Below are 18199 nucleotides of genomic sequence, written 5' to 3'. Positions count from 1 at the left end.
TGCCATTAAAAGCTACTATGTGGAATTTGCAACTGACATTACTCAAAAATTGCATGTCACATAATAGCAATCACTTCCTACTGGAATGCAGCATAAAACACTGCTTTCCAAGTACCACATTACAAAAATAAAAGAATTACAACACTTAGTAACCTAAGGCTTCTTAAACAGTTAAGAATTAAACTTCTGAAACCACTGATATATCATCATTCAAGCTTCCTGAAAACAAAATGATATGTACGATAGCGAAAAGTTGATAAATATACCTCTATAAGATGAACTGTTACCATAAAAACCGTATTGTTAAATGATATAAAATGGGAGGGGAAATACTCATGACATAATTTATTTCAAAAAAAAAAATAATTCACATTAAGGTTCAAAGACAGCATGCTAGGATACTTCTCTGCTTTCACAGCACCACCTTTCCCAGGATTCAGAGACCACAGAGCACCGTACTGTGAAAGGTGAATTAAGCTTTGCATTTTCAGGAATTTGCTGGTGGTCCAGTGGTTAGGACTCAGCATATTCAATCCCAGAGCCCAGGTTCAATTCCTGGTTCAGTTCAGTCGCTCAGTCGTGTCCGACTCTTTGCGACCCCGTGAGCCACAGCACGCCAGGCCTCCCTGTCCATCATCAACTCCCAGAGTTTACTCAAACTCACGTCCATCGAGTCAGTGATGCCATCCAGCCATCTCATCCTCTGTCGTCCCCTTCTCCTCCTACCCCCAATCCCTCCCAGCATCAGAGTCTTTTCCAATGAGTCAACTCTTCGCATGAGGTGGCCAAAGAACTGGAGTTTCAGCTTCAGCATCATTCCTTCCAAAGAAATCCCAGGGCTGATCTCCTTTAGAATGGACTGGTTAGATCTCCTTGCAGTCCAAGGGACTCTCAAGAGTCTTCTCCAACACCACAGTTCAAAAGCATCAATTCTTCAGCGTTCAGCTTTATTCACAGTCCAACTCTCACATCTATACATGACCACAGGAAAAACCATAGCCTTGACTAGACGAACCTTTGTTGGCAAAATAATGTCTCTGCTTTTAATATGCTATCCAGGTTGGTCATAGCTTTCCCTCCAAGGAGTAAGCGTCTTTTAATTTCATGGCTGCAGTCAACATCTGCAGTAATTTTGGAGCCCCAAAAAATAAAGTCTGACACTGTTTCTTTCCAGTTTCCGCATCTAATTCCCATGAAGTGATGGGACCAGATGCCATGATCTTAGTTTTCTGAATGTTGAGCTTTAAGCCAACTTTTTCACTCTCCTCTTTCACTTTCATCAAGAGGCTTTTTTTTTTTAGTTCCTCTTTACTTTCTGCCATAAGTGTGGTGTCGTCTGCATATCTGAGATTATTGATATTTCTCCCAGCAATCTTGATTCCAGCTTATACTTCTTCCAGCCCAGCATTTCTCACGAGGTACTCTGCATATAAGTTAAATAAGCAGGGTGACAATATACAGCCTTAGCGTAACTAAAATCCTGCAAGCCATGCCACAAGGCCAAAAAAAAAAAGTTTGCATCTTCGATTCTCTACATTTCAGGAATAACAAAAAAGAGCAAAATTGGTGGGGGGTGGGAGGGGAGTGTAAAATGCAAGCTATTATCCACTCTACAAAGGCACCACAGTAGACCTCTTCTTCCTGGTCCTCCAAATATTAACAAAGAAAACATATCCATCCTTCTTCTCTCATGGCCGAGTTCAACTTCAAGTAATGGAAGGAAAAATGGTATTTTACAACTGACTTGTCAATTAAAAAAAAAAAACGCTCAGTATAACAACTAGAAACATAATTTAAATGCAGCAACTAATAATAAAACACGTATTTCCACAAATCAAAAAGTTCCTAAGAAGGAACTTAAAATTGCAAGCCATTTTCAAAGCAAAATATATAATACTCACCCAACCAAAAAAAGCTGATAAGGAATGCTATAAACGATAATAAAGTGAGACAAAATTACCTTTTACTGCTGATAATTTTTTATTACTATAATAAAACTACAATCTCCAAAAGAACTTTCTCTTTATACAACATGTAATAGTAAACTATGGCACACACTTTTTTTCATACCTAGATTAACAAACAGAAATCAACTGCCTGGTAAAGATTTTAGAATTGCAAAGCTAACATACAAACAATACGTTTAAAGAGACTTGACAGAGTCCCTTTCCAAAACAAACCAAAACTATTCAAACAACGAAGCTGTAAAGGCAGAGAATATTTCAGAATATTGCTGTAATCAATCCAATGTCCTAAACCATTCATATTTTATATAGTCAACATAGTAACATATGGTCTCTTAAAAAAAAAACTCTTTAAAGAAATATCACAACTGATTTAAGTACTACCCCCAAATTAAATTCAGCAACTAATATTTGTCATATTCCTGAACAACAACTCTTCTCTTACAATTTAAGGAAGAAAAATTTCCTATTCTGGCAAGACAGTTATCTCTCAACACATTTTAATCACTAAACACTGTCTTTTGTGTACTAATATCTCCATCTGCTGGAACAGAACTTTCTTACTACCAAAGTTCCTAAGGACAAAAACTCTGCAGTAGAGATTTTGCAACTACTTAAAAATAAAATTCAATACTTAATTTCTACCTAGGGATTTTTTTCCCTCTAACTCAAAGGACCTTAAAAGCTTAGACCTATCCTTATTCTTTTACCAACATTATTCAGAAAAATTCACTAAATTAAAACACTTTGCCTGCTACGTTCTCTTCTCTCTCCATCCTTAGGCTTAAGATACAAAGCAGTAACCTGAACAGCACAATCTTTTTCCTTTTAGGTTATCTTAAAGTTCTCTATCGCTCTAGAACATATCTCCATAAATACACACACTCACTAACCCCTAATTATAAAATATATTTTCCCATAATTTCTGCTGGACATGGGGTAAAAACTAATAGAAACAGTCAGTAAAACAGCAAAAGAACTTAGCTAATAACTGACAACATCAAAAACTCAAAAACAAGATTTGGCAGAAAAAAATACTTATTACAAATTGAATAAAGCCAAAGAAAGAAAGAAGAAAATTATATCAATTGGAAAAATAAGAGATCACTGGTTGTATCTATAATTTGTAACATGTCTAAAATATATTAAAAATGTTATAAATATATTCAGTAGTTTTACAATTATTAGCAATATTATTTTGGAAGTATATTGTAGCATAAAGTAAATAGGAAATTCTGTCACTGTCAGAAACCACATTATTTTGGTGTTGGCAGAAAAAGAAAGATACGATTATAAAATTAAATAAATGTTAAGATTGAATTTAAAGTACAAACATGAACTCATTAACTGTTGAGCTCTGTTCACAGAAAATGGCCAATGGCTTGGAAGTAACCTCACCCTGACAGCAACCAATATGCTCAGGGACTAAATTCACATCTCTAATACCATTTCCACTTAAATAAAAAAAAAAACCACCTTGCAGAAAGGGTTAATTCTAGCTGTGGGGCAAGGGAGTTTGGGGCATCAAATTGTCCCAGCAAACAAGGAAGATTTTCAAAAGACACAAAAGCCAGTTAAGATTATCACAGGCCAAAATTGTGACAACTTGAACATCAAAAAGAATATTAATTGCAGTGAGTTTATTAAGATTCTTGAGCCCTTAATAATTATCATGAAACACAGAAAAAATTCATTCATCATCTTTTGAGCTAGCTAGCAAACCAACACTTTACTTTGAAAACCAACGCTTAATAAGAATTAATTCTTTAATAAGAATCTATCTAACTCTTCCATTGGGAACATATTCTAGGTTCCCTCAGGCAGAACCAAAACTGGGTTCCCAGGGGAAAGAGACACCCATGGTGTTATACTTGAACCTGTCCATCCTTAGATCGGGATTCCAAAGTAACAGATACAGAAGACATAAAGGAACAAGCTCAGTAACAAGAAAGTCACATCAGTGTCATAAAAAAAAGAGAGAGATAGATGGTTCTAGATTTAGGCTTCAAGCTCTAACAGTCAGATTCACTGAGTGATTCTGAGTCAGATTCTGATTTCCACAAGCCAGTTCAGTAATAAAGAATATTCTGGAGATAAAAGGAAATCTGAGGGGCTTCTCTGGTGGCTCGGCAGTAAAATATGCCTGCAGTGCCCAAGACGCAGCCAATGCAGGATGGGGTTCGATCCCTGAGTTGGGAAGTTCCCCTGGAGAAGGAAATGGCAACCCACTACAGTATCTTGCCTGGGAAATCCCACGAACAGAGCATCTGGCAGGCTACACAGTCCAAGGGGTTGCAAAGCATTCGACAGGATCAAACCAACTTGGCACACAAGGGGATCTGACTACAGATTGCTTATTACATGAATTGTAGGATTAATCCATTTTGTTCAGTGTGAATTTACTATGTAGAAAACTTGTTAGTTTTTAAAGAGATACATAAATATTTAGAGATAGAATGCCAAAATCTCTAATTTACCTTAAATAAATTAAAGTGTGGGCTTCCCTGGTGGCTCAGACAATAAAGAATCTGCCTGCAATGCAGGAGACCTGGGTTCAGTCCCTGGATTGGGAAGATCCCCAGAGAAGAAAATGGCAACCCACTCCAGCATTCTTGCCTGGGAAATGCCACAGACAGAGAAGCCTGGCAGGCTACAGTCCATGGGGTGGCAAAAGAGTTGGACACAAGTGAGCAACACACACACACACACACAGTAAAATGGATGAGAAGCAGTCAAGTTCCCAGCAAGTCTTCACTGTACTTGATAAAACACATATATTTAACAGTATTAGATAAGTACAGTTGAAATAAAAATTTTAAGTCAAACTATGTCAAAAATTCCCAAGATTCCCCAAACCAAGAGTTTCTTCAATTCTCTTTAACTCACACAGAAATGAAAGTTCAACTCTAAGTAACCAAAAACTGGACTGACAGGTAAAAACATGAGCCCCATGTGTTCTCAATACTTTAATATGAATACAGTAACTTACAGGTAAAGAAAACAATAATTTGCATGTATATTTTCAGTTAAAACACCATTTTAAAAAAACTCTAAAAAGTTAAAATCTAAAACACAGAAAAGTCAAAAAATATTTTTTCTTAAATATCTGGAGAAAATACAAGATTCTTTCCAAATTCCCTACTGTCTTAATTCTCCAGTGTCCAAAGTCTACTTCCTTAAATCTATTTGTTCTATACACTCTTGCTAGTTTATCCCCAGAGATTTCATCATGTCATCCTGATACAACCCAAGTCATCAACGGTTCCTTACAGGACAGAGTAAAACCTGAACGTTCACCCCAGTTCAGAGCCCAGCACAATACAGCTGTAAACTGGCTTTCTGGCCCTGCTCGTCTCTTCCTTCTCACTGCTTCTCTTCACGCATCTGTCATCTCAACTAACCTCCTTGAAAAACACTTTTATGAAAGTCTTTCAATCTCCCATCACCACTGTTTTGATACTACTTCACTTTTCCCTTCTGCTGGAATATCTTTTACCCTCTCATTCACCTCATTAAAAACCAACTAATAATACCATTCACCTATTAATACCAACTACTTCTTAAAAAATCCTTATTAGACAGTTCAGCATAAAGTGACTTCTGAACTTCCAGAATGCTAGAAGTGAATGACTCTCCTGAACACAAAAACTAGTGATATTCATTTGGATAATTTACCCTTCTCCCTTTTGTTTTCTTCTCTCCTTCTCTACAAACTGCTTTGCTTATCTGGTTGCCCATCCTATGAAAAACAACCTGAAAATGTTGACAGAAGTTAGATGCTGCTGCCTTATAGCCTAAAGAACTCTCTTGCATATGATATTCTCCCCATCTTCTGAGCATTTTGAAGTTACCAGCGTAGCTGATAATTCCATTTAGAAACTAAGGTTCAGAAAGGTTACAGATCTTGTCCAAGATCACCAAACTAATCAGTTAGCTGTAAAGTCATGAACAGATTCCCAAGCCAAAGAAGTGTTACCACTTTGCAACATAAGTCTCATTAGCATATGGACAGAAACACACATTCATTTTCATGTTCATGCTGGCACACACGTGTACACAGGCCCATGCACAGTCAACACCCGAATGCCTGCTCTAACACCGGGGGCACCACTGCACAATGGGGACAGCAGCAGCGACGCTAACAAAGGACTGGGGGAAGTTACTCTCAGAGCAACTGATGTATGGTCTTAGTTTGAAATTTTTATTTCTTCTTATCAATTCTATCAGAGTTGACACATTACCGTAAAAAGGCAAGTAACGGTGGTTTATATTCAATTCCTTTGTATCTACTGAAAACAGTGAAAGCTCCAGATGTGGGCCTCAGGAACAGGATGCAGGGGCTATCTAGTGCAGCTCTATTTCCATGGGATTTATTATCATCCACCTTTTGGCTGCCATTAGTTGCCTACCTATGCTTGTAACCACCCTATGCTAATCTGAAACTGATACAAGTTTGTATAGTCCTGATTTGAATTGCCCAACAATAGTAAACTCTGACACAAGTTTCCTCTTGAGTAGTTTTCAAAAATAGGAATTTACAGTAATAAAGAGTAGAAACAATACTCAATATTCACTAGATTTATTTGCACCATGTTATTTTAAGAGCTAAAGCTCTATCCTTTGGCTACTAATCAGTTTAAGTGAATGAGCTGAAATTCTCTAAAAATGTGTTTACTTTATTATTAGCCCTTCAATTATCATAAAGATCTACCACTGAATAGTGTAATAGTGTAATAATAATGTGTGTGTGTGTGTATTCTAGCTCCAAAACTATGACCAGCATTTTGCTGAAGCCCAACATTTCACAGAATCAGGAAAACCCTCATCTGTTTTTTTTTTTTTCCCGTCATGTCCACAACCCAAGGCATCAGCAGTTCTCCTCCTCTGTTCCTTGTAGGCAGTAGCGCGGTCAACCCGCAAGCCCCCCACCCTGCTGTGTGATCTGGACCAGTCACAAGGCTCCCTAACCTGTCCCTAACAGGTCTCTGCACCTGTGAAATGAAACCTCATCCCCCACCTCACAGTCCCTGGTAGCTCTGAAATTCCATCATCTTCGGGCATCACTTTAGCACACCTTACACTCAACTGCATCTAAGAAATGTTTCATATTTCTCCCAGTTTTTTCCACACATAAGCCTCTTCAAACACTCTTTGTAAATGAATTTTCAGACCCTGTAAAATACTATGACATTGAGTTAATGGAAAAGTTTCAAGTAAAAACTGCATACAAGTTTGCTTTTTACTAGTGCTTTCTTTTTAATGTAATAAATATATGTATCTTATGTACTTTTCCTCCAAGAATCTGCAAATGACCAGGTGATCATGCCCCATCTTTACAACAACTCGTCCTGCACTCAAGTCAAAAGCAAGATATTTAATATCCACTCCCTTTTCCACTGTTGATATATAATCATTTCAATCCTGAGGCCAGACAGATTTTTACTTTGAAAAACATCCTTGCTCTGAACTTCACAGTTGCAGCACCCATGCGCAAGGATTTCAAGGCCAGCTCACATCCACTGCATGGCTCCCTTTATACACAGGCAGGCTTGGACACATGCAAACACATACACCCTTTCCTTACAACCATGGCTGCGTAGCACAGGACCGCTTCATGGACTTAACTGCACTTTGATGTGTTTCTGAGACTTCAACCTCCCTGAATAGCATTCAAATTGATAAATTCTGCTTTAACAAAAGTAATGTGATAGAAATGCTAAATGTAAATTGAATCATTTCACCAACCTCAAAACTTAGTTTAATAAAAATATGTAGTTTAGAATCAAATATATGAAACAACAGTATGAACATGAACACAATTCTGTTTATTTTATTAAGACTTGCCAGGATTGCTAGGTTTTGAAATGAGTTTCTGCTTCAGGAAACTGAGGAAATGCTGAGAACATGAAGTACTGTCATCACCTTGTTAATGACAAGAATTTTGGATAAATCACTTAACTTCAACAAGCTATGTATTTGTTATTGTTAAACTCTTGACAGATTTACTTTAAACACTGTTACGGATAAAGCAGAAAAGTAGACTCCTTTTAAGAGAATTAAATTTCAGTTAACTGAAATTTTCAATTTATCAGTCTTCTAAGTAGTGACACTTTCAACTTAGCTTCAATAAACACCTGTGTCTTAAAAACTGCTATTTGTGTTAAATTACTGTAACGGCCACATATGTTTACTCAGCTTTCCTCTAAACTAAAACCATTCAAATAGTCCTTATTTATCCTGAGCACATCAAAGCATTAGGGAAAAGAAATCTTTCATATTCACTGTGCTTTGCACAGAGTACAAGACATACGTATCTGCTGAATGTTGCCTTTATACTTAACTGACTAGGGGAAGGTTCACCTATGTAATTCCATAAATGCCAAAACATGCACAAGCTGAGATGAACACTGACAGATCTTCTCTGCCTATGGACTGATCCACTTTGTATAAGACTGGCTAGAAACTACTGCTTAAGTAAAGCAATTTCATCTTCCTAATTCTCATTCATACCAATGGTAGTAAAATAAAATTAAGCTCCTTGAGGGCATGTACTGCAAAAAATATTTTAAGATTTCTAAAAAATACAATTTTTAAGAAAAACATGTACCTTTTTTTCCTAATTACCCAAAACCATCTGCTTAATCCTGTAGAGAAACTAGAAATGAAAAAAGAATTTGAAGTGTGAACTTATTTATTAATTCAACAAATATCTGAGATCGCACATATGCAGGCTATGAGGTGGCCACTTTCAAGAAACTATTTCTAACAAACAAAAGAGAAAGATGACGTTACGAACTAGGGACTGACAAAAAAAGAGATGATATTACCATGTTAAGTATATTGATAACCATATAGAGAGTAGTACCTAACACAGGCCAGGGGGTTGTATTTATAGTCAAATTTCCTAACAGAGTCACACTAACAAAACAAACTGTACTCACTATGAAAAGATTAATGCTATTTTTGCTTTCTATTAAATGAAAATAAACCTGTAAAAATCTTACTTGGGCATCAAACAACCTAGCTATTTTGAGTCTGAACACTGCAATGCCAATTCAAAAAAGGGATAAGCATTTTCTAAAAGTTCTCATTAAGAGAAAAATACATTTTTGCACTTAGAATTCACACTGAACTGTCAATGTCAAAAAAAGAGGGGTCAGAGCACATGACAAAGTCCTGTCAATCATGTAAATAAAAAATCAGCACATAATTTTAACTATGACTTCTTCACATGGGCCCATGCACTGACCGCTTCCGCTGACCCTAAAATAGATCCTTACATATCTCACAATAGCTGACATGTAAGTAACAGAAAATTGCTCAGTGGGCTCCAACTTTTAAGTAATCAAAAACTAAAACAACAGGATAGCACTTCCAACATTTCCAACAGAGTAAGGCCAAGTTTTACTTATAACTGCATCATAAATCAAACAAAGTACATTAACAGCATTAAATTCTCAAGTAAAATAAAATGTGGTTCCAGTCAGATTATAAAAGTTGCCCTTATAATCACACTGGTGTAATTCTCTTTAACACCCAAAAAAAAGTCAAAAAACGAAACAAAAACCTTATACTGGCCTCAAAAAAGGAGCACCTGAATCATGCTCAGGAAAGGGAAGAAGGGTTCACTTCATGTCTTTTGTTGCAGGAATCTATTTCCCTTAAGAAGGAAGCCAAAAACCATCTGTTCTTATGAAAAACGGATGCATTTCAACTTCAGGATTGTGACTAGTAGGGGGATAACAACAGGAATAAAATGTGTACAAAGCATTAAAAGATACAATTATCTTGTTTTCACTTGATATTCTCAAAGCCATTTAAGAAAAGGTGCTCATACCAAACACACTAGCAAATGTGATTAGCAGAGACCTATTTCTATTAACTCAAGTACATTATAGCCTTGAGAATACAGATTTACTACAAAAATCATGTAAACTGGATAAAGTTAAGAAAAAGAAATCATCTGCATCATAGTACGTACAAGCATTTTATATACACACTGTCTAGAAGTTAAGCTTCAAAAGTATTGAATAAATGTTGAATAAATGACCCATGATACAAATTATCATTTCCTTTATTACCTTATTATAGCTGCTGACACCTCCTGGGTGAGGAGAAAAAAGGATAATGGAGAAAACTGATTACAAAAACTAGCTTCTTTCTCATTACTAATAATGCAAAGGTCCGTGCATACAAAAACACAACCTTTGCTCCTAAAGAACAAATTAATTACTTCAACTTAAAATCAGTTTGTCACAGATATTGATTATTGTCAACAATGCTTCGTCAGGGGGAAAAAAAAAACAACCAACTATAATAAACTTATATAACACAATTCCTCTCAATAAAAAAACAAACATGTAATTCTAAACTGAGCAAGATTTCTCAAAAAAAAAAAAAAGTGTAGGAAAACTAAAAATGATACATTCAATAATGAATGCATAATGAATGGAAACAAACATTTAACTAGCAAAACAAGTTTTAATTTAAAATATTTTTTTGCCCTCATTTTCAAGGGAGAGGAAACAGTGAGAAAAAATAAATTGAGGTCAAAAAGAAAATTTACATCTCTCCTCACCCCCCAACCCCAAAAAAGATCATGAAAAACTGAACACAAATTTTTCAGATCACTAATGTGAACTCTAACACGTTTGCTTTTTCTGAACCATGCACTACTTTTTTAGTTATTCACAATAAAAAGATTTAGGCTAGCCTTCCTCAAAAACTATACCATATATTCACATTAACTTTCATATCTGCCTAAAAATGAAAACTCAGAATCTAATTTTAATATCTATAGATCTCCATTTTCCCCTATTTGGGATTTTTAAATGGAGTGACTTTATTTTTACTTTTATGCTGTCTCAATTCTAAATTGCAATACTTTATTAAAACAGAATTTGTATTCAAATACTGTTCCTGCTTAAGTCTCATTTTCACGACAAGGGAAGGTTCCCAAAAAAAAAACCTATTCTTTCCCACGGACAGTCCCACGGTGGTTCAGTGGAAAACTTCTCTTTAAAGGAAGAGCAGTTTAACACTTTAAAACCTCAAACCTATCTGTGATCGTCTCTATCTCAATGGAAGACTAAGTAAGTATCAGAATTATCAACCGATGCTGTCTTTCATGGTCCAACCTAGAATGCATTCAACAACCTAAAAAAACAACCATGCTAAATAAAGTTACTTCAGAGAAAAATCTGACACCCTGCCCCACAACAACAACAACAAAAAAACCAACACAGTAAACAAAAAAAGATTGTTCACAGTCCACAGTCAAAATATAAAGGTTAACTTGGCATAAAATTAAAATGCTCACTCTAAAGCATTCAAGTTTTAATCAACCAAACAAAATCTAGAACCCAGAAATCCCCAATGTGTAACTGACCAAATATTCTCAAACTGACCAAGAAATTTGTTTAAAGCTTTTGAAAAATATTTCAAAATAAAACTGCTACTCATTCAAAACTTCCAATTATCAGAAGATACAACTACTGTCAGTAAGTACAATATCTTGATTAATCACTGAAATAAAATTTAGTTTTAACTAAATTTAAAAAGAATTCTTCAGCCAATCATATGGACAAAGGAAATTATAATTCCTAACCACAAACAAGTAGATTAATTTGTTTTGGACAATGATAGGCCACAAAGGAGTAAAGGACAACTTGCCAAATTGAGAATCCAATCCAGCACAGATAAAAACGTGATGAACTTCAGAAACCAATATTTTTAAGTCAAATTAAGTTTATAATAAGGCCAACAATTACAGGAAGCAGCTTATTCCACACTAAGGAATAAGCCCCTTCCCTCCCTGTTTGTACTGGTCTGATAAAAAACAATCCAACTTCCTGGTCATTATGCTGTCCCTTTTTAAACATCCTAGCTACTATACAGGAGCGTTCTTTATGCTGGGGAGTTGAAAAGGCTAAAATTCAAGAGAGACTGAGACAGAGATGAAGTAAACCATGATAAAAATAAAAAATACGTATTACTCAGACTGTTTCCTCCTCAACCAGTGGTTTACAACATTTAAAACTCAAACGATTACTATTTCCAAACAGAGAGAAACGAACAAACCAACCTTTGTTAGAAATAATGGACATAACTGGAATTCTAGATTTAGAAGATTAAAAATTATCACGCCAAAGATTAGAACCAACTTCAATTACCATTTAGAGATTTCAGGCCAACATAACACTACAAATCTTTCAAAACTAGTCAGAGAAACTCAAATTATTTACTTCAAATAGTACAAATGAGGAGAAAACATTTGCAAACTTTTTATAATCTCCTATGCTGTCTTACTGAATCCAACATTTTAATTCAGATTTCAACTTTAACCCTAATATAATCAAAGCCTATTTTCATTTTAATGACTATAAAGGATTTCTTCTATACAACTAGGCTTAAAGAAAAAACTTAACAAACTAGGCTTAAAGAAAAAGCTTAACAAAAGTTTTTACGAATACTACTAAAACTTTAAATGCATCAAAATGTGCCAAGAAAAAATAGCGTTATTACTTCCACAGCGCATGTGGAATTCATGAAATCACATGAAATGTGATTAAAGTGTTCCGAAATGTTTTCAAATATATATATACGGACATAGAATGACAAAATAACCTATGATTTAAGTTTCAACTAAATTTAATATAGGTCAGGTAACTGAGAATGTTACACATTTTGCTCCAAACATCTCTTATGCTTAAAAAAAAATAACTGGCGCCCCTTAGCGCCCACAATTGGAAATACTCAATTTAAGAGTTCCAACAATTTTTTTTTTGACATTCCAGAAAGTTTTCTGCCTCCACAATCTTTCAAATGCCAACACAAATAGGAAAAGCAGAACCCCTTAAAGGTACAGCTCAAGTTTTCCCCGGAACAATTTGATATGAACAGATTTGCTGTTTCGTTTCAACTATGGGGGAAAAAAAGCTCATCTCAATGAGATCTATCTACTGCTGTATGTTTAACATATAAGCACACACACACACACACACAGTACATAGTAATATCCAACAGTTTTCTAGCTTTCGAGTTGTTTCTGAGACTTTCATGGTAACCAAAGCTCCTGGGATGCTTCTTCAACCACCTTTTATCACGCAGATATTTCCGGTCTTTTGTTCTTGCGTGACATTCCAACTCCCCAACCTTCAGATTCCTTTCTCCCAGGTCTGTTGTAAAAATCTCTCAAAATCCTTGCGATAAACCTACAATCCAATGTTCATCGCTATGCAGCAGTTTTCCGTTTTCTTCAAACAGTCCTCAAGGAGATGCTTCTAAGCAGGAAAAAAAAAAAAAAGAAAGAAAGAAACTCCACGCTACTCGATTTTCAAAAATGACCCCCTTCGTGGTGGTCGCCTTTCCCCTGGCGGCCACGGAAACGTCCCCGAACGGGGACGCTCCGGCCCGGCCGCGCCGGCGGACCTCGGTCGAGCCCTCTTCGAGTCGGCCGGAACGAACGTCCTCGGAGGTCCTCGCTCTTCGCAGCTCTTCGCAGCTCTCCGCCGACGAAGCCCTGCTGCAAACTTTTGCTCGCTTCGTCTTCGCCCTTTCGGGCGCCTCGGCTTCCTGTCCTACACACCGAGGCGGCCGCGGCCCCGGGGGAAAGCTCTCCGCCCAAGTTCTCTCCAAGTCGGACGCCGCCCGCACGCGTCCTCGCGGTATTTCGCGTTCACCCCCCCACCCCGAAAGTGAACTTAAAACTCCCCGACGGGGCTCGCTTCCCCAAACAAAAGGACAGAAAAGTGCTTTCCGCTGTCATTTTGTCCTCGCCTTCGGCTACGGCGACTGTACTTTCGGTCGACTCTGGGATGCCTTTCAATTCACCCAGCCCCACGGTCCTCGGTCCCCTCGAGTATTTACAAGCTGCACAAACTTCCAAAAACAAAAGCACAAGCCCCACTCGGGGAACCGCCAGGACCTCCGATGGGGGCCGGGGGGGGGGGGGGGGTGGCCCCTCCGGCAGCGGCCCCGAGGCCGGTGTCCTTCAGGCGCCCGCGAGGCGCGGGGCGGGCGAGGCCGGGCTGCTCCCCGGGAGGCCCGCGGAGCTCGGGGCCGTCGCGGAGCTCGAGGCCGGGTCGGGAGCCGGCGGCCCCGCAGCCTCCCCGAGCGCACCCGCCGGGGCGCCAGCGGCGCAGGGCCGGGCCGGGGTGAGGGAGCCCGGGGTAGAAGGGGAGCGTCCCGCCCGCGGGTTCCGCCCGAGCCGCGGCCCCGGCCCGCCCGCCCCGCGCCCCCCGGCCTCGGCGCCGCCTCCGTGCGCCCCGCCCGGGCCTCGCCGGCCCCGGGCGCACGGTCCCCCCGCCGGCGGCCGCGCGACCTTCCCGCCCTCCCCACACTCCGGCGGGCGTCGGGTCCCGGGGAGAGGGGCCGCCGCCCGGGCGCGGGCCGCGAAGGGCCGGGCCGGGCAGGACTCACCTTCGTCCAGCAGCCGCTCGAGGTGGTTGAAGATCCCGCAGAAGTTGGGCAGGCTGCTCATGAGCTTCTTGTCGTTCATCAGCTGCATCAGGTAATCTGGGGTGGGCTTCGGCTTCTCCTTCGTTTCCATTTCCCCCACCATATTCCAGGCTCCGCAGCTCACTCCGCCCGCCGCCGCCGCCGCCGCCGCCGCCGGAGAGGGAGGGAGGGGCGGGGAGCCCCGGCCGCCGGCCGCTCGGGACTCGGCGTCCCGCTCCGCTCCGCTCCCGCGCCGGGCGCCCGGGCGGCCGGACCGCGCGCTCGCCGCGCTCTCCCCGCCCCCGCAGGCACTTTCCGCCCGCGGCCCGACGCGCTCCCGGCCCGCCGCCGCCGCTCCTCGGCCGCCGGCTCGGCGCGTCCCTCACGAGGCCGGCGGGCGGGAGGCGGGTCTCCGCGGGCCGAGTGCGGGCGCGGGGCCGCTCGGCGCCGGACGAGGAGGAGCCGGGCCGCCGCCGCCGCCGCCGGTCGCCCGCCCGCTCGCTCGCTCGCTCGGCTGGTCGCGCCCGCTCGGCCGCCGCCGCCGCCTCTGCCGCGGGCTCGGGGTCTCTCTGGGCTGGTCCCCGCCGCGGCCGCCTCTCCGCTGCCGCTGCCGCCGCGCTCTGACTCCGCTCCTCCTCTTCCTCCTCCTCCTCGCCGCCTCCTCCTCCTCACTCACTTGGCGGCGGAGTTCGCCTCAGTTCAGGCGGCGCTGCCAGCGGCGGCGGCGGCGGCGGCGGCGCGAGGGGCGGCGGCGCGGGGAGGGCCGGGGGCGGGCGGCGGGCGGGGCCGCGCAGGGCGGCCGTTAGCGGGGCCCGGCCGGCGCGCTCCTCCTCCCGCCGCCCCCCGCGGCCCCCGGCCCAGGCGCCACCGCCGCCGCCGCCGCGCCGTCTCCCTCAGGCGGCCTGAGGGGAACGGCGGCAGCTGGCGTGACGGAGGCGGCGCACGGCAAGCCCGGCCTGGGCGCCGGGCCGGAGGGTCGCCGCTTCGGGCGAGCGGAGAACGGAGGGAGGGGCCGCTGCGGGGCCGCTGGACTGGGGAGGGCGGCGGCGGTGTTTTGGACTGGGGCGTGTGGGGCCTAAGGGGGTGCCGCCGGGCCGGCTCTTCTTGGCGGGCGCGGTCGGGCTCTGGCGTTAGGGGGAGTGGGGTTTCCCAGCGGGACGGGCTACGGCGTGTCAGGGCCGCGCTCGCCGCCGCACGGCCCCGTCCCCTTCCCCCGTTACTATAGATTTTTTTAAAAGCCACTCAGCCACCCTCCCCGCCCCCACCCCCCCAAAACAAATTTTTTTTTTTTTTTTTTTAACGTCCTGTTGCTTCACTGGGGGACTTTCGGGGTGGGCGTCACGTGGCCCGACACGTAGCCGTGAGGCCCGAGAGCGCGTGCGTGCGTGCGTCGAGGCCGGCGACCACGCCCCTTCCGAGGGTCGCCCCGCCCCCGCCAGGGCTCCGCGAGCCAAGGGGGAAGGGGCGGGACCTGCCGCGCGCCTGCGTGGGGCGGGGCGGGGCGGGGCCGGGGAGGGGGCGCGCCCCGGGAGGGGGAGGGGGAGGGCCGCGTGCCGGGGTGTGGGGGGGGGTCCAGGTGTGGGGAACCCCCACCATCGCCACCACCGCGCGGTGGCCGGGCCGTCGGGCCCGCGGAGGCGGCGACGTAGCGTAGTCTCCGCTCCCGGCCCCCGGGCCGTCCTGCGCCAGGACGGGTACACGGTGGGCGCGCACGGCGATCCCCCTGGGCTCCTCGCGGTCGCCTCCGGCCTCGGGGGTTGCGCGGCGGGTTCTCCTCCACCGTGGGCGTCCGTGGCCCCCCCGACGGCGTAGCCGGGGCGGTGCGGCGGGGTCCGGGCGTGGGGGACGTCCGCGCTTCCGTGGCCCCCAGCCCTCCCCTGAGCCGCTGCGGCGAGGCGCGCGCACCGCCGGGGCCGAGTCCGGAGCAGATCGGGAGCGCCGTCTGCAGCGCTTCGCGACGGCTTCGGTGTCAAGTAATGATCCCATGCAGCCGCGATGGCGAGGCGAACCGAGGAGCGGGTGCCTGAGTTGGAAAAGCGCAAAGTCAACACTGGTATTTGCACACATGCAGAAATAACCGTACACTGGGCAAGGAGGATTTTCCTGCGGTTAGAGTACATTTCAAACATTTTTATTTCTTTGGGAAGGAATTTTCTGAACTGCCACACTGCAGTTCAAAAAATTTGGTTTGCAGAATGTGGTCAGCCACCAAATGTGTATCTGCATTTTATTGCAAACCCTTTATGACATGTTCAATTGATAATGTGTACAAAATAATGTATACAAAAACCGACCATTGTATGAGTGACATATGCTGAAATAGTTTCATGGCCGCAGTCATGTCTACCGTGTTCTAAATAAGTGGGTTTGTTGCGTGTTTTTTTGTTTCTTTCATAAAATTTTGTTTCAGATTCTGAGGAACACTTTTTGAGTTGTATTGAAACTATTAAATGAATTTCAAACAAAAACTAGAGTTGCAAGTAGCTTCTGGCCTATTTAAAAAGCATAAAGTGAGTTTGCTTTTAAAATCAAGCTAAGTCGATAGAGGAAATGGAATTGCTTTGCTAGACAAAGTCGTAAACATTAAACTGAAATATTTTAAGTTCACCAACACCCATCATTGTTAGTGGAGCTATTGAAGATTGACCTGAGCTGTGCTGTGCTTAGTCGCGCAGTCCCGTCCGACTCTCTGCAACCCCATGGACTGTAGCCTGGCCAGGCTCATCTGTCCACGGGGATTCTCCAGGCAATAAGACTGGAGTGGGTTGCCAAGAATATTCACCTAATTATCTATTAAAGGATGAATATTCTAAATGCAGGGTATGGTAATTTAATCAAAACCTGTTGTCTTTTCAAAAACTAAGGTAAGGTGTGTTTCCTTAGTGGCCAGCAGAATCATAGTTGGGAAGGGTTTTGGTACTCAGTTATTCATTTGACTTTAGTGTAAAATGTTCAGTCTCCGAAATCTGTTCACTTCTTTATTAAGCTCCCAGGCCCTGTGCTGAATGTATATCTCATTTAATTTTTAGTTCAGCCTTGTAACTTAGGTTATGCTATTAGCCCCATTTTACATAAGGGGAAACCCAAGAAGAAGGAGATTAAATATCTTGCTCATGAGTCCTAGGTGTGGAATTCAAATCCAGTTATATTGTATTCTAAAGCCTGTGTTCTGTGCCCCTTTACTAACCCTATCCAATAAGGTTGGGACTTTTGATGATGTCCACCATTTTTGACCCATAGAAACTGCAGTTTCATATGACTAACTGGTTCTTACAGTCTAGATGAACCACATCAGAGTTAAAGAACAGTGATAGACAGTATTTATTTCCTATGTATCAAATCCCTTATGGTTACACCATTTGACAATAGCTACTCTGTTCTGCCTTTTCAAATCTTTGAAGATAACTTTTCTGCCCACAGTTCTTCAGTGGTCCCCCCACCACAGATGCAAAAAGCCCAAAGATCTTACAGAGGCCTGTGGGTCCAGGTGCTCTCAGCTCCTGCTGCCTTGGTAACCTTGTGTTGGGCTCTTCCAGCCCCTAGTCCCTTCTGTTCAAGGTCCTTCTATTCCAGGACTTTGCTTCAGTGTTTCCTCTCCTTGCTGAGTTTTTCCCACACATCTCTAAGCACTGCCCCCCCCACCCCCACCCCCGCCCCGCATACACTGTTTCTCAAGACTTACAAGAGAAGGCTTCCCCTGCCACCCTGTATAAAATAGTGTATGCATGTATTTAAGACACACACACCTGCCATTTGCTCTCTGCTTACCCATCCACCCCTCTTATAATTCTTTTCAT

At 43.0% G+C, this 18199-nt stretch overlaps 1 protein-coding gene across 11 annotated transcripts in view; it reads right to left on the bottom strand.

The window, feature by feature from the left end:
• The window catches only part of QKI (QKI, KH domain containing RNA binding), a 160234-nt gene extending 145459 nt beyond the window's left edge, over positions 1 to 14775 (bottom strand). For 6 of the 11 annotated variants that reach the window (XR_008698456.1, XM_055536164.1, XM_055536167.1 and 3 more), the window contains exon 1: positions 14385 to 14659. Coding sequence is in view for 9 of the 11 variants with exons in the window: in XM_055536164.1 (XP_055392139.1) it covers positions 14385 to 14526 (142 nt within the window). In the remaining 2 variants the exon portion in view is untranslated. Of the gene's footprint in view, positions 1 to 13059; positions 13846 to 14384 lie in introns of those variants that run through there. The other 5 variants (XM_055536172.1, XM_055536174.1, XM_055536173.1 and 2 more) reach the window with 3 other exon arrangements.
• Between the last annotated feature and the right edge of the window lie 3424 nt (positions 14776 to 18199).

The sequence above is a fragment of the Bubalus kerabau genome, chromosome 9 (genome assembly GCF_029407905.1).
Source record: "Bubalus kerabau isolate K-KA32 ecotype Philippines breed swamp buffalo chromosome 9, PCC_UOA_SB_1v2, whole genome shotgun sequence".
NCBI lineage: Eukaryota > Metazoa > Chordata > Mammalia > Artiodactyla > Bovidae > Bubalus > Bubalus kerabau.
The sequence above is the reverse complement of the archived record's forward strand: the minus strand, read 5'-3'. Positions and strand labels throughout refer to the sequence as shown.